This window comes from Salmo trutta, chromosome 4 (genome assembly GCF_901001165.1).
Source record: "Salmo trutta chromosome 4, fSalTru1.1, whole genome shotgun sequence".
Lineage (NCBI taxonomy): Eukaryota > Metazoa > Chordata > Actinopteri > Salmoniformes > Salmonidae > Salmo > Salmo trutta.
The window spans coordinates 27,459,925-27,479,868 of record NC_042960.1 but is presented as its reverse complement, the minus strand read 5'-3'; the positions used below and the strand labels follow the sequence as shown (position 1 = coordinate 27,479,868).

General features: G+C 41.6%; 1 protein-coding gene across 3 annotated transcripts in view; it reads left to right on the top strand.

The window, feature by feature from the left end:
- The window catches only part of dennd1b (DENN/MADD domain containing 1B), a 200,919-nt gene that overhangs the window by 135,172 nt on the left and 45,803 nt on the right, over positions 1-19,944 (top strand). For all 3 annotated transcript variants that reach the window (XM_029750398.1, XM_029750399.1, XM_029750400.1), the window contains 2 exons: positions 9,220-9,265; positions 10,548-10,649. In XM_029750398.1, coding sequence (XP_029606258.1) covers positions 9,220-9,265; positions 10,548-10,649 — 148 coding nt within the window. The remainder of the gene's footprint in view (positions 1-9,219; positions 9,266-10,547; positions 10,650-19,944) is intronic.

Below are 19,944 nucleotides of genomic sequence, written 5' to 3'. Positions count from 1 at the left end.
AATCTTTCCATGTCTTCACCCTCAGTGGATTTCATTACAACTCATCCAACACTAATCTAAGAAGTCTGACTGGATGTTGACTGACCTCAATTTACCTCAATTTGTTGATATATGCAGCACTTAACCTATGGATTATTGAGAGTCAGTGCCCAGATATGGCACAGGCAGTGATATAACATATTTATATACATTAATATTATAGTAGAATATTATATTCATACACATTTACTGTAATGTTTTTGCATAGTGTAAAACCTGGTGTTCACTGCCAGCTAAACGTGATTCCCAGCACACTGTTAACACCAATCATGTCTTGTACAAAACAAATGGGTGTTCCCCCCGTCAGATAATCAAATATCTACCAAATCACATTACAACCTCTCAAACCGAGTTAACCATGTGTTATACCATGACTTGAGCATTGTGTGTGTGTTTACATGAAAGGGAGAGAGGTTACAGTATTGTGACTGACCTACAGCAGGCCAGCTGTTGTAGAGAGAAAGAACAGATCTTATTAACCAGCTAACCTGATTGAGGCAGCGGCCACAGAACAGAATAGGACCTACACACACACACCCAGCTCTGCCAAGCCTTGGCCCGGTGACGTTCCCCAGTTAGAGTAATCAGGTTTGCTTGGTTGAGAGCAGGCGGCGTTGGTTTCTGGGAAGTGTGTGAGGCGTTAATGATGTTAGACGGTGCAGGCATGTCCTCCCTGTTCCTCTCTGCCGCTAGCTGATTGGGTTACTGGACAGCGCTGAGGCTTGATTAATGATTAACAGTAAATACTGTATGTCTCATTATAGTCTTTAGTTGGTAATAGTCTTAGCTGGAAAATGATATGTTGATAGTGTTATTTGCAACCGACTGTATTTGAAGTTTAAGATGGTTTTGCTAAAGCTACAGTAACATCACTGTAATAAAAAAATAGATATATTATTTTTTATTTGTTTCATGTTTGATTCTGATCTTTGTGATTCCTCACGAAACCCAGACAAAGAAATACCACGAAATGTAATCCATAGAATAGTCCTTAGGAGGAAGGATTGTTGACATATATTTGTATAGAAAAGCATAATTGAAGAAAACATTTCAAAGTTTGCATATTTATGACATTTTGTCCTTACGAAGGCCTCCTTTAAGACTCCATGGTGTTTCATCTGTAGGTGCTACAAAGCAAACATTTGAGTCATTTGAAGTTTTACCGCTTGCTCTGTAATATGAGTAGTATTTTAATATCACTAATCTTTTATGTTAATTTATGAATATTGAAAAATATAAACATGATTATTTGAAATATCCCATTTTTGATCAATATGTTGTTGAACATAATACACTCTATGGGCATATCAAAGTTCCAGAGTGGGATCTCTGGTAGTTTTAAAGTTATGATCCAATTTGTAAGCATTACCAACAGAGTGAATGGGAAAAGGGATTCAAAATGGTCGCCCTCTGCTGGGGATTTGCAGGATATTCAACTTATACAAGTTAAAGGAGGGCTGTGATTGGTTAAATTGCCTACTATGCCAATTCCTTTGTATAAAATGGACCATAACTTTAAAACTAGAAGAGATCTAGATTCCCCCCCCCTCCAAAGGCCATAACGTATTCATATTCATAGTGTAGGCAATGTAGGTAAAGTCAACAACAACTCCCCTCCAAAGGCCATAACGTATTCATATTCATAGTGTAGGCAATGTAGGTAAAGTCACCAAAAGTGTTGTTTGCATGGAAATGATACACCTTGGTGGTCATTGTAATGCAATGCATTTCTTTCTCCATCTACATTAAATTTGACATTGCCTTGAATGCATCCTCTCTATGCGCCGTTGATATATCTCACTGGTTTCCAATGGGGAAAATAAATGGGAAAAGGAGTTTGAAGTTTCCTCGCCTGTCTGTGTGTTATTTAAAATCGCTAGGGTCCTTTTAAGATGTCAGGCTTGAAAATCCGTAAAGCCATTTTTACACAGTGAGTCACTACCCAAACCAGACACATCTGGTTTCAAGTGGCCAAGTCACATCATGTGATCTTCTACTGCAATCTAGTGGACGAACTGGGAATCAAACATGAGATCTGATTACATCAGTGAAGAGGTTACGACTTCAGCTTTCTCCTCATACTGTATGTACAGAGCATTTGGAAAGTATTCAGACCCCTTGACTTTTTCCACATTTTGTTTTGTTACCGCCTTATTCTAAAATGGATTAAATAGTTTTTTTCCCTCATCAGTCTACTCACAATACCCCATAATGACGAAGGAAAAACTGGTTTTTAGAAATGTTTGCAAATGTATAAAAAAAAATAATAATAAAATATCAGATTTACATAACTATTCAGACTCTTTACTCAGTACTTTGTTGAAGCACCTTTGGCAGCGATTACAGCCTTGAGTCTTCTTGGGTATGACGCTACAAGCTTGGCACACCTGTATTTGGGGAGTTTCTCCCATTCTTCTCTGCAGATCCTCTCAAGCTCTGTCAGGTTGGATGTGGACCGTCGCTGCACAGCTTTTTTCAGGTCTCAACAGAGATGTTCGATCGGGTTCAAGTCCGGGCTCTGGCTGGGCCATTCAAGGACATTCAGAGACTTGTCCCGAAGCCACTCCTGCGTTGTCTTGGCTGTGTGCTTAGGGTTGTTGTCCTGTTAGAAGGGGAACCTTAGCGCCAGTCTGAGGTCCTGAGCTCTCTGGAGCAGGTTTTCGTCAAGGATCTCTCTGTACTTTGCTCCGTTCATTTTTCCCTCGATCCTGACCAGTCTCCCAGTCCCTGCCGCTGAAAAGCATCCCCACAGCATGCTGCTGCCACCACCATGCTTCATCATAGGGATGGTGCCAGGTTTCCTCCAGACGTGACTGTTGGCATTCAGGCCAAAGAGTTCAATCTTGATTTCATCAGACCAGAGAATCTTGTTTTTCATGGTCTGAGAGTCCTTTAGGTGCCTTTTGGCAAACTCCAAGCGGGCTGTCACTCTACCATAAAGGCCTGATTGGTGGAGTGCAGCAGAGATGGTTGTCCTTCTGTAAGGTTCTCCCATCTCCACAGAGGAACTCTAGAGCTCTGTCAGAGTGACCATTTCGTTCTTGGTCACATCCCTGACCAAGACCCTTCTATCCCAATTGCTCAGTTTGGCCAGGCAGCCAGTTCTAGGAAGAGTCTTAGTGATTCCAAACTTCTTACATTTAAAAATGATGGAGGCCACTGTGTTTTGGGGACCTTTGATGCTGCAGAAATGTTTTGGTACTCTTCCCCAGATCTGTGCGACGACACAATCCTGTCTCAGAGCTCTGTGGACAATTCCTTCGACCTCATGGCTTGGTTTTTGCTCTGACATGCATGTCAACTGTAGGACCTTATATAGACAGGTTTCCAAATCATGTACAATTGAATTTACCACAGGTGGACTCCAATCAAGTTGTAGAAACATCTCACGGATGATCAATGTGAACAGGATGCACCTGAGCTCAATTTCGAGTCTCATAGCAAGTGGTCTGAGTACTTGTGTAAATAATGTTTTAACTTTGTCATTATGGGGTGTTGTGTGTAGATTGATGAGGATTTTTTTATTTATTTAATCCATTTTAGAATAAGGCTGTAACGTAACAAAATGTGGAAAAGGGAAAGGGTTTCGGGAATACTTTCTGAATGCACTCTGTGTGTATGAACACTGACGGTCAAAAGCTTTAGAACACCTACTCATTCAAGGATTTTTCTTTATTTTTTACTATTTTCTACATTGTAGAATAAGAACAACATATATGGAATCATGTAGCAACCAGAAAATTGTTAAACAAATCAATCAAAATATATTTTATATTTGAGATTCTTCAAAGTAGCCACCCTTTGCATTGATGACAGCCTTGCACACTCTTGGCATTCTCTTAACCAGCTAAATGATGTAGTCACCTGGAATGCAGTTCAATTAACAGGTGTGCCTTGTTACATTTACATTTACATTTAAGTCATTTAGCAGACGCTCTTATCCAGAGCGACTTACAAATTGTTAAAATAGAATTTGTGGAATTTCTTAATGCGTTTGAGCCAATCAGTTGTGTTGTGACAAGGTAGGGGTGGTATACATTTGGTAAAAGACCAAGTCCATGTCAATCAATCAATCAAATGTATTTATAAAGCCCTTCTTACATCAGCTGATGTCACAAAGTGCTGTACAGAAACCCAGCCTAAAACCCCAAGCAATGCAGGTGTAGAAGCGCAGTGGCTAGGAAAAACTCCCTAGAAAGGCCGGAACCTTGGAAGAAACCTAGAGAGGAACCAGGCTATGAGGGGTGATCAGTCCTCTTCTGGCTGTGCCAAGTGGAGATTATAACAGAACATGGCCAAGATGTTCATAAATGACAGGTAGCACGTCCGATGAACAGGTCATGGTTCCATAGCCGCAGGCAAAACAGTTGAAATTGGAGCAGCAGCTCGACCAGGTGGACTGGGGACAGGAAGGAGTCATTAGGCCAGGTAGTCCTGAGGCATGGTCCTAGGGCTCAGGGAGGGAGAGAGGGAGAGAGAATACTTAAATTCACACAGGACACCTGATAAAACAGGATAAATACTCCAGATATAACAGACTGACTCTAGCCCCCCGACACAAACTATTGCAGCATAAATACTGGAGGCTGAGACAGGAGGGGTTGGGAGACACTGTGGCCCCGTCCAACGATACTCCCGAACAGGGCCAAACAGGCAGTATATAACCCCACCCATTATGCCAAAGCACAGCCCCCACACCACTAGAGGGATATCTTCAACCACAAGGCCGAGTATAGCCCACGAAGATCTCTGCCACGGCACAAACCCAAGGAGGGGCGCCAACCCGGAAAGGAAGATCACATCAGTGACTCAACCCACTCAAGTGATGCACCCCTCCCAGGGACAGCATGGAAGAGCACCAGTAAGCCAGTGACTCAGCCCCTGTAATAGAGTTTGGGGCAGATAATCCCAGTGGAGAGAGGGAAAACGGCCAGGCAGAGACAGCATGGGCGGTTCGTTGCTCCAGTGCCTTTCTGTTCACCTTCACACTCCTGGGCCAGACTACACTCAATCGTAGGACCTACTGAAGAGATGAGTCTTCAATAAAGACTTAAAGGTCGAGACCAAGTCTGCGTCTCTCACATGGATTGGCAGACCATTCCATAAAAATGGAGCTCTATAGGAGAAAGCCCTGCCTCCAGCTGTTTGCTTAGAAATTCTAGGGACAGTAAGGAGGCCTGCGTATTGTGACCGTAGCGTACGTGTAGGTATGTACGGCAGGACCAAATCAGGAAGATTGGTAGAAGCAAGCCCATGTAATGTTTTGTAGGTTAGCAGTAAAACCTTGACATCAGCCCTTGCCTTAACAGGAAGCCAGTGTAGAGAGGCTAGCACTGGAGTAATATGATCACATTTTTTGGTTATAGTCAAGATTCTAGCAGCCGTGTTTAGCACTAAGTTTATTTAGTGCTTTATCCGGGTAGCCGGAAAGTAGAACATTGCAGTAGTCTAATCTAGAAGTGACAAAAGCATGGATACATTTTTCTGCATCATTTTTGGACAGAAAGTTTCAGATTTTTGCAATGTTACGTAGATGGAAAAAAGCTGTCCTTGAAACAGTCTTGATATGTTTGTCAAAAGAGAGCTCATGGTCCAGAGTAACGCCGAGGTCCTTCACAGTTTTATTTGAGACGACTGTACAACCATCAAGATTAATTGTCAGATTCAACAGAAGATCTCTTTGTTTCTTGGGACCTAGAGCTAGCGTCTCTGTTTTGTCTGAGTTTAAAAATAGAACATTTGCCGCCATCCTTATGTCAGAAACACAGGCATCCGGGGAGGGCAATTTTGGTGCTTTACCATGTTTCATCGAAATGTACAGCTGTGCGTCGTCCGCATAGCAGTGAAAGTTAACATTATGTATCCGAATGACATCAACAATAAATAATATATATATATAGTGAAAACAGAAGTGGTCCTAAAACAGAGCCTTGAGGAACACTGACATTTACAGTTGATTTGTCAGAGGACAAACCATCTACAGAGACAAACTGATATTTTTCTGACAGAGCAGATCTAAACCAGGCCAGAACTTGTCCGTCATGACCAATTTGGGTTTCCAATCTCTCCAAAAGAATGTGGTGATCGATGGTATCAAAAGCAGCACTAAGGTCTAGGAGCACAAGGACGGATGCTGAGCCTCGGTCTGACGCCATTAAAAGGTCATTTACCACCTTCACAAGTGCAGTCTCAGTGCTATGATGGGGTCTAAAACCAGACTCTATACATTGTTTGTCTTCAGGAAGGCAGTGAGTTGCTGCGCAACAGCTTTTTCAAAAATAATTGAGAGGAATGGGAGATTCGATATAGGCCGGTTTAGTTTTGAGTGTCTCCCGTGACACTAGGTCCTGGCAGTGTTGTGCAGACTCAGGACAACTGAGCTTTGGAGGAATATGCAGATTTAAATAGGAGCTATCTAATGATCATGATCTTTTCGTCAAAGAAGTCCATGAATTTATCACTTCTGAAGTGAAAGCCATCCTCTCTTGGGGAATGCTGCTTTTTGGTTAGCTTTGCGACAGTATCAAAAATAAGGGTTGGATTGTTCTTATTTTCCTCAGTTAAGTTGGAAAAATAGGATGGCCGAGCTGCAGCGAGGGCTCTTCGATACTGCACGGTACTGTCTTTCCAAGCTAGTCGGAAGACTCAGAAATTGCAGCCCAAATAAATGCTTCACAGAGTTCAAGTAACCAACACATCTCAACATCAACTGTTCAGAGGAGACTGCATGAATCAGGCCTTCATGGTTGAATAGCTGTAAAGAAACCACTACTAAAGGACAGCAATAAGAAGAAGAGACTTGCTTGGGCCACGAAACACAAGCAATGGACATTATACTGGTGGAAATCTGTCCTTTGGTCTGATGAGTCCAAATGTTTGATCACCGTGTCTTTGTGAGACGCAGAGTAGGTGAACGGTTCATCTCTGCATGTGTGGTTCCCACCATGTAGCATGGAGAAGGTGTGATGGTGTGGGGGTGCTTTTCTGGTGACACTGGCAGTGATTTATTTAGAATTCAAGACACACTTAACCAGCGTGGTTACCACAGCATTCTGCAGCGATATGCCATCCCATCTGGTTTGCGCTTAGTGTGACTATAATTTGTTTTTCAACAGGACAATGACCCAGCACACCTCTAGGCTATGTAAGGGCTATTTGACTAAGAAGGATAGTGATGGACTGCTGCATCAGATGACCTGGCCTCCACGATAACAGGACCTCAACCCAATTGACATGGTTTGGGATGAGTTGGACTGCAGAGTGAAGGAAAAGCAGCCAACAAGTGCTCATTATATGTAGGAACTCTTCAAGACTGTTGGAAAAGCATTCCTCATGAAGCTGGTTGAGAGAATGCCTAGAGTGTGCAATGCTATCATCAAGGAATCTCAAATCTAAAATATGTTTACCATTATTCTACAATGTTACTGTGTGTGTGTGTGTATGTGTATATATATATATATATATATACAGTGAGGGAAAAAAGTATTTGATCCCCTGCTGATTTTGTACGCTTGCCCACTGACAAAGAAATGATCAGTCTATAATTTTAATGGTATGTTTTTTGAACAGTGAGAGACAGAATAACAACAACAAAAAATCCAGAAAAACGCATGTCAAAAATGTTATAAATTGATTTGCATTTTAATGAGGGAAATAAGTATTTGACCCCTATGCAAAACATGACTTAGTACTTGGTGGCAAAACCCTTGTTGGCAATCACAGAGGTCAGACGTTTCTTGTAGTTGGCCACCAGGTTTGCACACATCTCAGGAGGGATTTTGTCCCACTCCTCTTTGCAGATCTTCTCCAAGTCATTATTAAGGTTTCGAGGCTGACGTTTGGCAACTCGAACCTTCAGCTCCCTCCACAGATTTTCTATGGGATTAAGGTCTGGAGACTGGCTAGGCCACTCCAGGACCTTAATGTGCTTCTTCTTGAGCCAATCCTTTGTTGCCTTGGCCGTGTGTTTTGGGTCATTGTCATGCTGGAATACCTATCCATGACCCATTTTCAATGCCCTGGCTGAGGGAAGGAGGTTCTCACCCAAGATTTGACGGTACATGGCCCCGTCCATCGTCCCTTTGATGCGGTGAAGTTGTCCTGTCCCCTTAGCAGAAAAACACCCCCAAAGCATACTGTTTCCACCTCCATGTTTGACGGTGGGGATGGTGTTCTTTGTGTCATAGGCAGCATTCCTCCTCCTCCAAACACGGCGAGTTGAGTTGGTGCCAAAGAGCTCTATTTTGGTCTCATCTGACCACAACACTTTCACCCAGTTGTCCTCTGAATCATTCAGATTCAGGCAAACTTCAGACGGGCATGTATATGTGCTTTCTTGAGCAGGGGGACCTTGCGGGCGCTGCAGGATTTCAGTCCTTCATGGCGTAGTGTGTTAACAATTGTTTTCTTGGTGACTATGGTCCCAGCTGCCTTGAGATCATTGACAAGATCCTCCCGTGTAGTTCTGGGCTGATTCCTCACCGTTCTCATGATCATTGCAACTCCACGAGGTGAGATCTTGCATGGAGCCCCAGGCCGAGGGAGATTGACAGTTCTTTTTTGTTTCTTCCATTTGGCGAATAATCGCACCAACTGTTGTCACCTTCTCACCAAGCTGCTTAGCAATGGTCTTGTAGCCCATTCCAGCCTTGTGTAGGTCTACAATCTTGTCCCTGACATCCTTGGAGAGCTCTTTGGTCTTGGCCATGGTGGAGAGTTTGGAATCTGATTGATTGATTGCTTCTGTGGACAGGTGTCTTTTATACAGGTAACAAACTGAGATTAGGAGCACTCCCTTTAAGAGTGTGCTCCTAATCTCAGCTCTTTACCTGTATAAAAGATACCTGGGAGCCAGAAATCTTTCTGATTGAGAGGGGGTCAAATACTTATTTCCCTCATTAAAATGCAAATCAATTTATAACATTTTTGACATGCGTTTTTCTGATTTTTTGTTGTTGTTATTCTGTCTCTCACTGTTCAAATAAACCTACCATTAAAATTATAGACTGATCATTTCTTTGTAAGTGGGCAAACGTACATAATCAGCAGGGGATCAAATACTTTTTTCCCTCACTGTATATATATATATAAAATGCATTAATTATTTTTACCCAGTCGTTATTTTATCATTAATAATTTAGTCCTGACTCAGGTCCTCCTTTCAAATGCTCTCCTCCCTAGTGCCCCCATGCCATACCTTGTGGGAGTTCATCTCAGTCTGCTCGAGGTAAGTCAAACAATCGCAGACACATCATATTATATCTAAATTACAATCTGATTCTGAATCTTTCCAGCTATATTTTATTAAATGTATTGCGATTTGGTTATTCCATTTTTCAAAAATGTCGTATCTAGTTTTTAAATGTATTTGTCACTGTGTAGTGGATGTGTACAGTATATAAGTGTGATCAAATAGCTGTGGTTGCAACTGTGAGAAGGAATTAAACTGTGAACTTCATAATGATGCAATATTTACATTGACGTATCCGACATTGGAAACCAAATCAAAAGGATATTGACAATGCTTTTCCATTTTCTACCTCTCGTTTTTATCTGTTGTGTGCATGCTTACCAATTTAAGAAAAAAATAAATGACAGAGAAAAAGACCGTTTTCACAAACAAAGAGCTTTTTGTGCTTCATTATTGAGAGCTGGTGTGTTGGTCGGGGGTAGACCCGTCACCGCGTGTGTGTGTGACGTTCCTGGCAGTAGCCGTATTTATCACACACTGTACCAGTGACAGACCCTCTCTCGTGCACTGCCAGATCAGCATGCAAGCCTCCGCAGCCACCACTGTCACACAAAGTGTGTGTGTGTTGTGTATGACTGTGTGTGTGTACTGTATGTGCCTGTATGTTTGCTCGTGTGTGTCTGTGTGTGCATATCTGTGTCAGTGATGTGTATATGAGAGTCTCCGTATCCCAGACTATCACAGACAAAAGTGACAAACTAGAGATCTCCAGCCCCACCTGCCTACTGAGCACAACATAATGATCAGTGTGGTTTGTAGCTATCAGGAAGACTCCAGCCCAGCCCAGCACAGCAGACTACTGTTGATGCATCAGGATCTACGCTGCTAGAAAATGTTTGCAGACTTTGAATGTTTGCTGTGTGCTATTTTTCATTTTGGTGTGTGTATGGAGCAAATTTGTTTTTGACTGTAGTTTTAAATGTTACTTGTCAGTCTATTTAAATCTAAAACACTCTGGCTGTAAGACGAGCATGTGGGTTTGAGGTTATAGAACAGGTCTGTGTGACTTATTATAATGACCTGTGAAATATTTGCAGCACTGTATCGAGTTCTGGAACAATAAAAACTGTAATTGTTCCATTAAAAACACTCCGAGATTAATAAATACGGTCTGTGTTTAAATTTCTGAAACTTTTTTGGGGGGAGGGAGAATTATTTTTCAAACCACAAACTTTTGCTGGTGCGTGTGAGGGATATTGTTTCTTTATGATGATTGGTGTGTGTGTGTTTAGCTGACGACCTGTGTTTGTCCTTTCAGAGAGTGCTCAGCAGGTCATTGGAGGATGTAGTGATTCTGAATGTGGACACCAACACACTGGAGAGCCCCCAGGATGACCTGCAGAACCTGCCCAGCGACGTGGTGAGCCCACACACATACACACACACACACACTCACACACAGCCTCCCTCCCGCAATCATCCTTATTACACATGCACATAGAGTACCAGTCAAATGTTTGGACACACCTACTCATTCAAGGGTTTTTCTTGATTTTGACTATTTTCTACATTGTGATGGAGTGCTGAATCAGATGACCTGGCCTCCACAATCACCCGACCTCAACCCAATTGAGATGGTTTGGGATGAGTTGGGCCGCAGAGTGATGGAAAAGCCGCCAACAAGTGCTCAGCATATGTGGGAACTCCTTCAAGACTGAATTCCAGGAGAAGTTGGTTGAGGGAATTTCAAGAGTGTGCAAAGCTGTCATCAAGGCAAAGAGTGGCTACTTTGAAGAATCTCAAATCTAAAATATATTTTGATGTCTTCACTATTATTTTACAATGTAGAAAATAATAAAAATAAAGAAAAACCCTTGAATGAGTAGGTGTGTCCAAACTTTTGACTGGTACTATATGCAGAGCCTCTTTCACACCTACTCTCTGTCTCTCTGGTTTCTCTCACACACACACTCACTATCTTGCACTTATACCTACAGTATACACACACTCCTCTATTCACACCTTCCCTCTCTTATCCCGCTTTCTTTCTCTCATTCATCAACACAAGTAGTACAGTGCATTGGGAAAGTATTCAGACCCCTTCACTTTTTCCACATTTTGTTACGTTACAGCCTTATGCTAAAATGGATAAAATAAAAACTGTTCTCATCAATGTACACACAATACCCCAGAATGACAAAGTGAAACAGAAATACCTTATTTACATAAGTATTCAGACCCTTTCCTATGAGACTCGAAATTGAGCTCAGGTGCATCCTGTTTCCATTGATCATCCTTGAGATGTTTCAACAACTTCATTGGAGTCCACCTGTTGTAAATTCAGTTAATTGGACATGATTTGGAAAGGCACACACCTGTCTATATAAGGTCCCACAGTTGACAGTGTATGCCAGAGTAAAAAGCAAGCCATGAGGTCGAAGGAATTGTCCAAATTCTTCTTTACAATGATGGCCTACCGGGGAACCGTGGTAAACTGCCTTGTTCAGGGGCAGAATGACAGATTTTTACCTTGTCAGCTCGGGGATTTGATCCAGCAACCTTTTGGGTACTGGCCCAACGCTCTACCCACTAGGCTACCTGTGTCATACCCAAAAAGACTCGAGGCTGTAATCACTGCCAAAAGTGCTTCAACAAAGTACTGAGTAGAGGGACTGAATACTTATGTAAATGTGATATTTAAGTTTTTTTTTTAATACATTAGCAAACATTTCTTAAAACCAGTTTTTCCTTAGTCATTATGGGGTATTGTGTGTAGATTGATGGGGAAAAAAACAACAATTTAATCCATTTTAGAATAAGGCTATAAAGTAATAAATGTAGAAAAAGTGAAGGGGTCTGAATTCTTTTTGAATGCACTGCAAATCCATGTCTTCTTAAGGATGTGCACACACACTCTTCCTCACTTGTCTAACCAACCCTGTCCCCCCCCCCACCCTCCTGGTCCTTAGCAGCTCTTGTGGGAAATCCTGCGACACACACATGCACATACAAATACACACGCATACACTGAAAGGCGAGCAGCGTTCATCAGCCATCAGATCTGTGGAAACATCTCTCCCCTTCATCTCCCTCTATTCTAATCATTATTCCTCAAAGACTGCTTTTTCTGCCTGCCCAGTGGCACGTCTCCGGGAACGACAGAGCGAGAAAGACTGTTTGAGAAGGGACGGAGGGAGAGGAGGAGAGACTGGGTTTGTGGAAGCAGTGAAAGAGAGGGAGCGAAAGAAAGAGAGAGAGAGAGAGAGAGAAGGGGGCCAATTACCAGTGGTGTCTCTACAGCCACCTGCCAGCTCCATCTCTTTAATTAATGTAGCACTGACACCGGTCAGTGCAACAGGAAACCAGGGTCACACACACACATGCATGCCTGTCATCCCTCCGTTTGAATCACGCAGGAGGCTGTTTGTTTCTTTCCTCTCTAGGGGGGATTTAATACTCCTTGTGAAGCAGTGTGTGTGTGTGTACTGTACTCATACACACACACGCGTGTGCACACAGTCGCTCGCACGCACACACACATATTCACACACGCACACAGCCCTAATAGTATACCTATACCTGCAGTACGGCTACCTCTCTCTCTCTCTGACTGTGCAGCAGCCCGCCTCTCTGTGCCCAGGGACTCCAATCCTAAATTAAAGCGCAAACTGAGTCTGTCATTAAAGGGAGATGGCTCTTTTGAATTCGACAGGCAACAGAGAAAAGCCTTTGTCTTTGTCGTCTGCTAAATTAAGTGGCGGCTTTGATCCTCGAGCTCGCCATTTCCCTCCGACTAATCACAGAACACACTCTTCATATCACGGCGAATTACACCGCCTGAAACAAGATGTGACACCTACTACAGTACAGTACCATCATATATTTATTACAGAAAAAAAAAATAGAAAAAAAACATTCTCTCTCCTGCCCCCTCATCGCTAGGGGTGATGTAGATGAATCAGGAAAAGAGCAGGTACTAATTGCGGGGAATTCCAAGTCCCTTGTTAGTTTGCTCGTTAGTTAGAAGGACGTGCCACATGGCATCTGATAATTGTGTTTACATACAGTAGGATGGTTGAGAGGCATTGCTCAGTTCGTCAGAACCAACGGCCGGGGAACTGAAGGCTTAATTAAAATAGTCTCTCTTAATCTCAGAATGAGAAACTGTTAACTGGCTGCTTGAGATTAACGTCATAGAACTGTTATTGCAAACAAAGTGAAGTCTTTATAGAACTGTCATAACTTTATACAGCTAAAATTATTATAGACACTTCATTTACCTGTTCTCGCTGACTGTACTGTGGCTTCCTGATGAATACAACGGCTTGGGACTGCCGCGACAGCATACGCTAAACCTATCAAGAGCAGTTAGCATTTAAGAGGAAGAATGGTAAATTGGTACTGTTAATATGAATTTATCAGGAGCAAACTGCATTAGTAGATAAAGATTAGCAGACCTGATAACCTGCATCTCCTTTCACCTCAGCATTATCTAACCTGGGATTCAGATAGTGAGAGTTTTCTACAAGTTATCCACATTTAGAAAATCCAATGCCTCATTCCTTCCATAAAACCAAGTATATTAAAATAGATTATTGGGCACATTTTTTGGTTTGAGTGTTTCAAGTAAAAAAAAAAAAGCAACTTTGTGCATCAAATCAAATAACATTTTATTAGTCACATGTGGCGTCGGCTGACCACTGGCCCTGCTCTGGAGGGGTCAGGGGTCACAGACGTCCTGCATTACCTGGCCCGCTCCCAGACAGGACCCCGCAGCTGCCCGCTGCCTGCCCTTTAATGGCCATTTCCCCCAATTCCACACATAATATTTGAGATTTATTGACTATTAGAAATGCTACCACGCCAATAGCGCTTCCGCTCGGCGAAAAAGCAAAAGATTTACAAATAGAGAGAATAATTGGTAAAAGGGTGAAAAAAGGATGTGTGTAACCTTCTGAGAATTATTTTTGACGTGTGTTTTTATTGGAAACATCAGATGAGACAGAGTTTAAGTTCCTGTGTTAATTGTATTTTTGTTCTGAATTTGTCGCGCTACTACGCACTGAGAATGTTCACTTTTGACGTTGGTAGTATTACACATGAATCGTTTTTCGATAAAGGTTGAATTTTGGCAGTTGTGAAGGCATTTTCTAAAATAAACTGTTATCTTTTTTCCTGTTGAGATTATTTTTGTTTAATGAAATTACGTTTCATAAAAGAAATAAAAATATGCCATCAGACTGTTTCTGCACAAAACATTTACATTTTTCTTGTTGAGTATTGCAATGAAATGAAAATATCATGCAGCTGATTTATAATACAAATCTATTTCCTGTCCTTAATCTGTTTTGGGATATTAAGCACATTTATAGATTTAAAGAAATCATTTTATAATGTTAAATTACAATATTGTACTGGTGTAATATAATGTAAACAATTCCCTTATATTTTGTTGAAGAGAACAAATTGCTCTTAATATGTATTCATTAGTGGCATTGTTTTGAGTTTAAAAAAAATGTTTGCTAATTTGTGGCATGGGTCTGAAAAGGTTTATAGGTTCTTAAACTCTTTTAAAGTTTCAGCCGCTTTTCTTCAGATGCTACTAATATAGGTCTCTGAGGTCTATGTGTGTTTTATTAAAATCAACGTGTTGACAAGTGTATAGAACAAGGAATGTGCAATATGAACCACTGCTGTTGTTCTAAAGATCAAGGTGCTTTTATTCTTTGTGTTTTTTGAATTGTTTTGCAGACTTCTCCCACACAGTGATACAGTTATAATTGGGTTGGGGTGTAGTGTGGTTATTTACCACGCTAGTCATTAAAAGTATCCAAGAATAGCAAATTAGGCAGACATTAATTCTAAAAACAAACAATGTGCGACTGAATCCCGTTTTTATTTGATCCCGTAGACTTAATATCAAAACTTATGACTGGAGGATAAAAAAAAAAAAAGAATGTATTCTTCCTTTTGTGTGTTTTACACATTCAAAGTAAGATGTACGAGAACATCTTTCAGATCGCAATGTGTAATTCCCTCTGTTCTCTGTCGCCACTGGCTTTTTTGACACACTGTTCCTTACATTTCTACCCTTCCTATATTTGATCATCTGTGTTTCCAATCAATGAGGGAAATGTACCCAGTGCACACCTACTTGTTGTATTTTAAGACTGTGGTTGGAAGTTAACAAATATGGGAGAGGTGTGTGTGTGTGTGTGTGTGTGTGTGTGTGTGTCCAGAGATAACCTGGCACATGTAATCAAACACAACAGCTTTAATTGGGAGTTCAGCTTCAGACGTTCACAGAAAACAACATCAGCAGCCAACGCAGCTACACACACACACGCAGAGGAAGGTACACTCCTGTCTCACTTAAAGTCACACTGAGTCCTGTTGACGGTGAACGATAATCGCTCAAAACGCCAAGCTGACATTTAAATTAGGAGAAAGATTTCTCTACTTACACGTTTCTGCTTCGTCCACAATACGCGTTAGCCACAGCTGTACACTGCATACAGAGTAGGGCTAGGTGTGTGTGTGTTTCACCTCAACTAATTTCCACTGTGAAGCAGCTCCAGGATTTCCCAAACTATAAGCTACCTACCTCAGAGATTGGCTTGTACATTAAGATCAGTACTGAACTGTGCTGCTTTCGCTAGGATTGCTCACTGCTTGTTAATGAAGCATAATGAGTTAAAACAAGGTTAACGACAGGTAACTGTTTTGATTATGATCTGATGACGATTCATATCATGGTTTTTTTTGTGTGGGGGGGGGTGCATGTGCGTGCGTGACTGACAACTGTCTCTTGTTAAATTGCCCTGACTTATTTTAACTCAATGTAGACTATGTTTCTGCTTCAAACTACAATTCCCAATCTTGTCCATCAAACGGAGTTTTGGAGTTTGGGGAATTTTTACTCTGCTCTCTCTCGCTCTCTCTCTGTGTGTCTCTCTCTCTCTTTCTCTCTCGCTCTCTGTGTGTCTCGCTCTCTCTCTCTCGCTCTCTCTCTCTGAGTCTCTTTCTCTCTGTGTGTGTGTTGATGCTCCGGTCCATTCTGTATTTGAAGTCAACCCAGGGAGCACCAGAGACCAGTTAGTGTTTGAAGTAAAGATGACATTTAGATATGTTTAATTATGTATGCAAAACTCCCAGCTCATCCCGGAGCCTGCTATACAGGGTCAGCCTGACAAAGTAGCCCCACTTCAGGGAGTAGCATCTGCCATTAGATATCCCTATTAGTTCAAATGAAGACACACACACACACATCATCATCTGTTTGATGTGCTTATTTCACTGCGGGTAATAAAATGACGATTGATCTATAGTCCTGCTCATATGGGCTGTAGGTAACAGTGTCTTTGTTTGTTTTCCTGCGGGACATCTAGCTACACATCTCACCAGCAGGAAAGACAACGCAAGATATTAAAACCTACTTCACCTGCCTTCTCTGTCCTCTAGTCTTATATTAGAGGTTGAGCCTGATGGACTTGGAAGTCATAGTTTTGCTTTGCAACTAGAGAAGACCGTTAATGAAATAATGATTTTGGATATAAATATACAAGCAATTGAGTCTGTTTGTCTTGAATAACATTGTTATGATGAATTGGTTCATATACTAGAAATTGTAGTTACAAGAATTAAGGACTCTAAGGGTAAGAATAGTTTTATATTGAGTTTTATGTGTCAGATATTATTTTTTATTATTTTTTAAATGTGGGTGGAGTGAGTTGTTTTGTGTGTGTGTGTGTGTGTGTGTGTGTGTGTGTGTGTGTGTGTGTGTGCGCGCGCGCGTGCGTGTGCGTGTGTGTGCGCGCGTGTGTGTGTGCGCGCGTGTGTGTGCATGTGCACACACGTCTTTGTGCATGAGTGTATGTGTAACATTCAGGCAGCAGCACATCAAAAGAAAGCGGGAGATTTTCATAACTATTTTCTTTTCTTCTTTGTAGTTCTTTAATTGCATCCCCACGGCCTTCTTTCCCTGGACAGAATCTTAACAAAACAGGATTTTTTTTTGTTCGAAGAGAAAACCCAAACTTTCTACCACAACAGCAGTGTCAGGGTTGAAATTTGGGAGTTTTATATGCGCTGGTAGAGCCTTAATTGTCATTGTCATTATTAGAAGTATTTTTTTTATCAATTTTTTTCATTTTAAACACATTCTATATAATTAGGATATAGATTATTTTCTATGTCAAATTGCTGCTGGGTTTAAGCACATTTTTCCACTGCTCCAATCACTGATAAATGCTCCGTTATATTTAGGCAAACACTTACCTTTGCTTTTCCTTTCTCTACAAAATGCTGCTGGGGTTTTAGCTAGGGAGACAAACCGTATACGGTTCCACTGCTGTCTAGTTGTAGACAAATAGTGGTGAAATGCTCAGTAACAATTAGCTGTGCTGTGCCTTTTGCCAGAGTAAAAGTCGTCAGACAGTTAGAGCCTGTACGGTAACGTGGTGTGACTGTGTGCTGTGAGACAATGTTAGTTGATGTTGGTTCCCATGCGTTTAGAGGATGCTACAGTACCAGCCAAGCCTCGTTATCCTTGACGGCTGTACTAGATCCTCCGCGTCTCGTTATGATGATGAAACTTTTCTCTTTTCTGTTTCTCTACGTAATGCGCCAGAGCTGAAAGATATGGCACATTTACTGCTTTGGACACTTCATGTTTGTTAGAATTGTTTTTGCTGTCCTTGTACGCATGTAATATTATTTTAAAGTTATTTCTAGGATATTCTGAAGTGATTCAATTTTGAGTGCTCTGCAATTTTTTTTCTTCTCCTTTTAAGCATATTTTTGTGCATAATTGTGTCGGTGTATATTTGTCAATACATGTACACACACTGGGAGAGAACCTACAGTTCAATCAGATAAAACTTCAGAATGGTGTTACATGACGTATGTGTGTGCGCCCACGTGTGTTGTGTGTATGTGTGAACCACCCCAGCCCACAGCAGAGATACGATGATCCAATGACAGTCGCTAGTCTTATCCTTTACAGAGAGACCGATATCACCACTGCACCTGCTAATTATCATCTCCAGCTGCTGAGTTAAATGGAGATCTGTTCCCGGTCTGACCTGTGACCCCCTGCTCTTTACACCAGCCACTTCAGTCCTTGTTATGGGGAGGCTGGGCCGTGGCTTAATGAGCCCCCGTGTCTACCCTGTGTGGCTGCCGGCCTGCCGCTCCTCAGACGCACGCCTTTCATCCACAGCCATCCTCCCTTGATGTAAATTGAAAAGATCACAGCTTTGGGGAAAAGACCTATACGGGAAAGGCCTCTCTGCATAGATTATGACTATCATAACTCAACACTTTTGTTTTTCTTTGCGCCTTCCTTTCCTTAGCCCCCCCTCTCCATCTTCCGCTCGCCTTCTCTCTCTCTCTCTCCCTTTTTCTTTTTCTTTCTCTCTCGCTCTCTCTCTCTCTCACTTGCTCTCTCTCTCTACAATGCTCTAGTTAATTGGACCCATTGGGGGAGTCAGTCCCTTTGATCTGCTGGCCGTCAGTGTGACTTTACAGTAAAAAATGTCATTGCCAAATAGGGTTATCACCTGTAGAGCAGGGCCTCTCTGTGACGCCTGCTCACGTCTTGTTAGCCACGCTCACACTATAAAAGCTAATTAGTCTGACAGAGACCATTACTGCTGCAGCATGCCTGATGAGATGCTACTGCACCAACTAGCCTCGTCTGTCAAACACACACTTATTATTAATCACAAGTTTATTATTTTAGATATTTTTCTGTACATTTTTTGGATTGTTTTATGGGATGTGTGGGTTTTGTTTTTATTAGTGAATGTTGTGATTGTCGCCTTCTGAGATGATTTGATTTTTGAACACAATTCCTTCTAAAAAAAAATGGTAAAACTCATCACTGAACTAACGGAATTTCCCTTCTCAAAACAAATCAAGACACATTTTCAAAATTGTAACTTGTCACTAAAACAATCTCATTCTAATTATATTCCCTGAAAACAGAACATCTCTTTGTGTCCCTCCCTTTCATTAAAAAGTATTTGTAATCGTTCTCCTCTAAACGCTGATCTTCAGAACTCAGCGAGTAGCAGAATTTACTTCTCCCTGCCTGTCTGGCAGTCTTCAGGGTCTCAGCAGTAGACTGACTGACATTCTGTTGTCTTTGATTCTCAAGCAACAACAAAAAAAAGACCTTTAATGATTTTGCAGTGGGAGAGAAAGAAAAAATCTGCAAACGCACACAAACATGAAATATTAATTTCAGAAACAACTTTACATAAACATAAAAGTATTTAGCAAAAATGAGTGTGTGGAGATGACAGTTGTTAATTTAGCAGTGATAAACTGCTGTTTGATGCCTTGGAGGGGAGGGAGTTTTAGTGGTGGATGGTAGCAGGCAGCGCGAGAACAGGGACACGGTGGAGAGAGAGCGTCAGACTAAACCCCAGGGGTTTAGTGAGACTTTGTTAACACACTGCTTCTACTCCCTCTAGTTGCTAACTGCGAACTCAAACAGCAGTCAGTGTTTCTCCTAATATTACAAACAGTACTGTTACTGTAGGTGCTCCTTGATTGTTTTGGTCTGGTCTCTTGAGGGTGTTAAAACAGAATTGTTGAAACATTTTCTTGCTTTACATTAAATGATGTAGGCCAATGTATTCACAGGGTAATCAATAGGTACAGTTCTTAGACTTTTAAACGTTTCACAAAAAGTTTAACAACAACGTGGT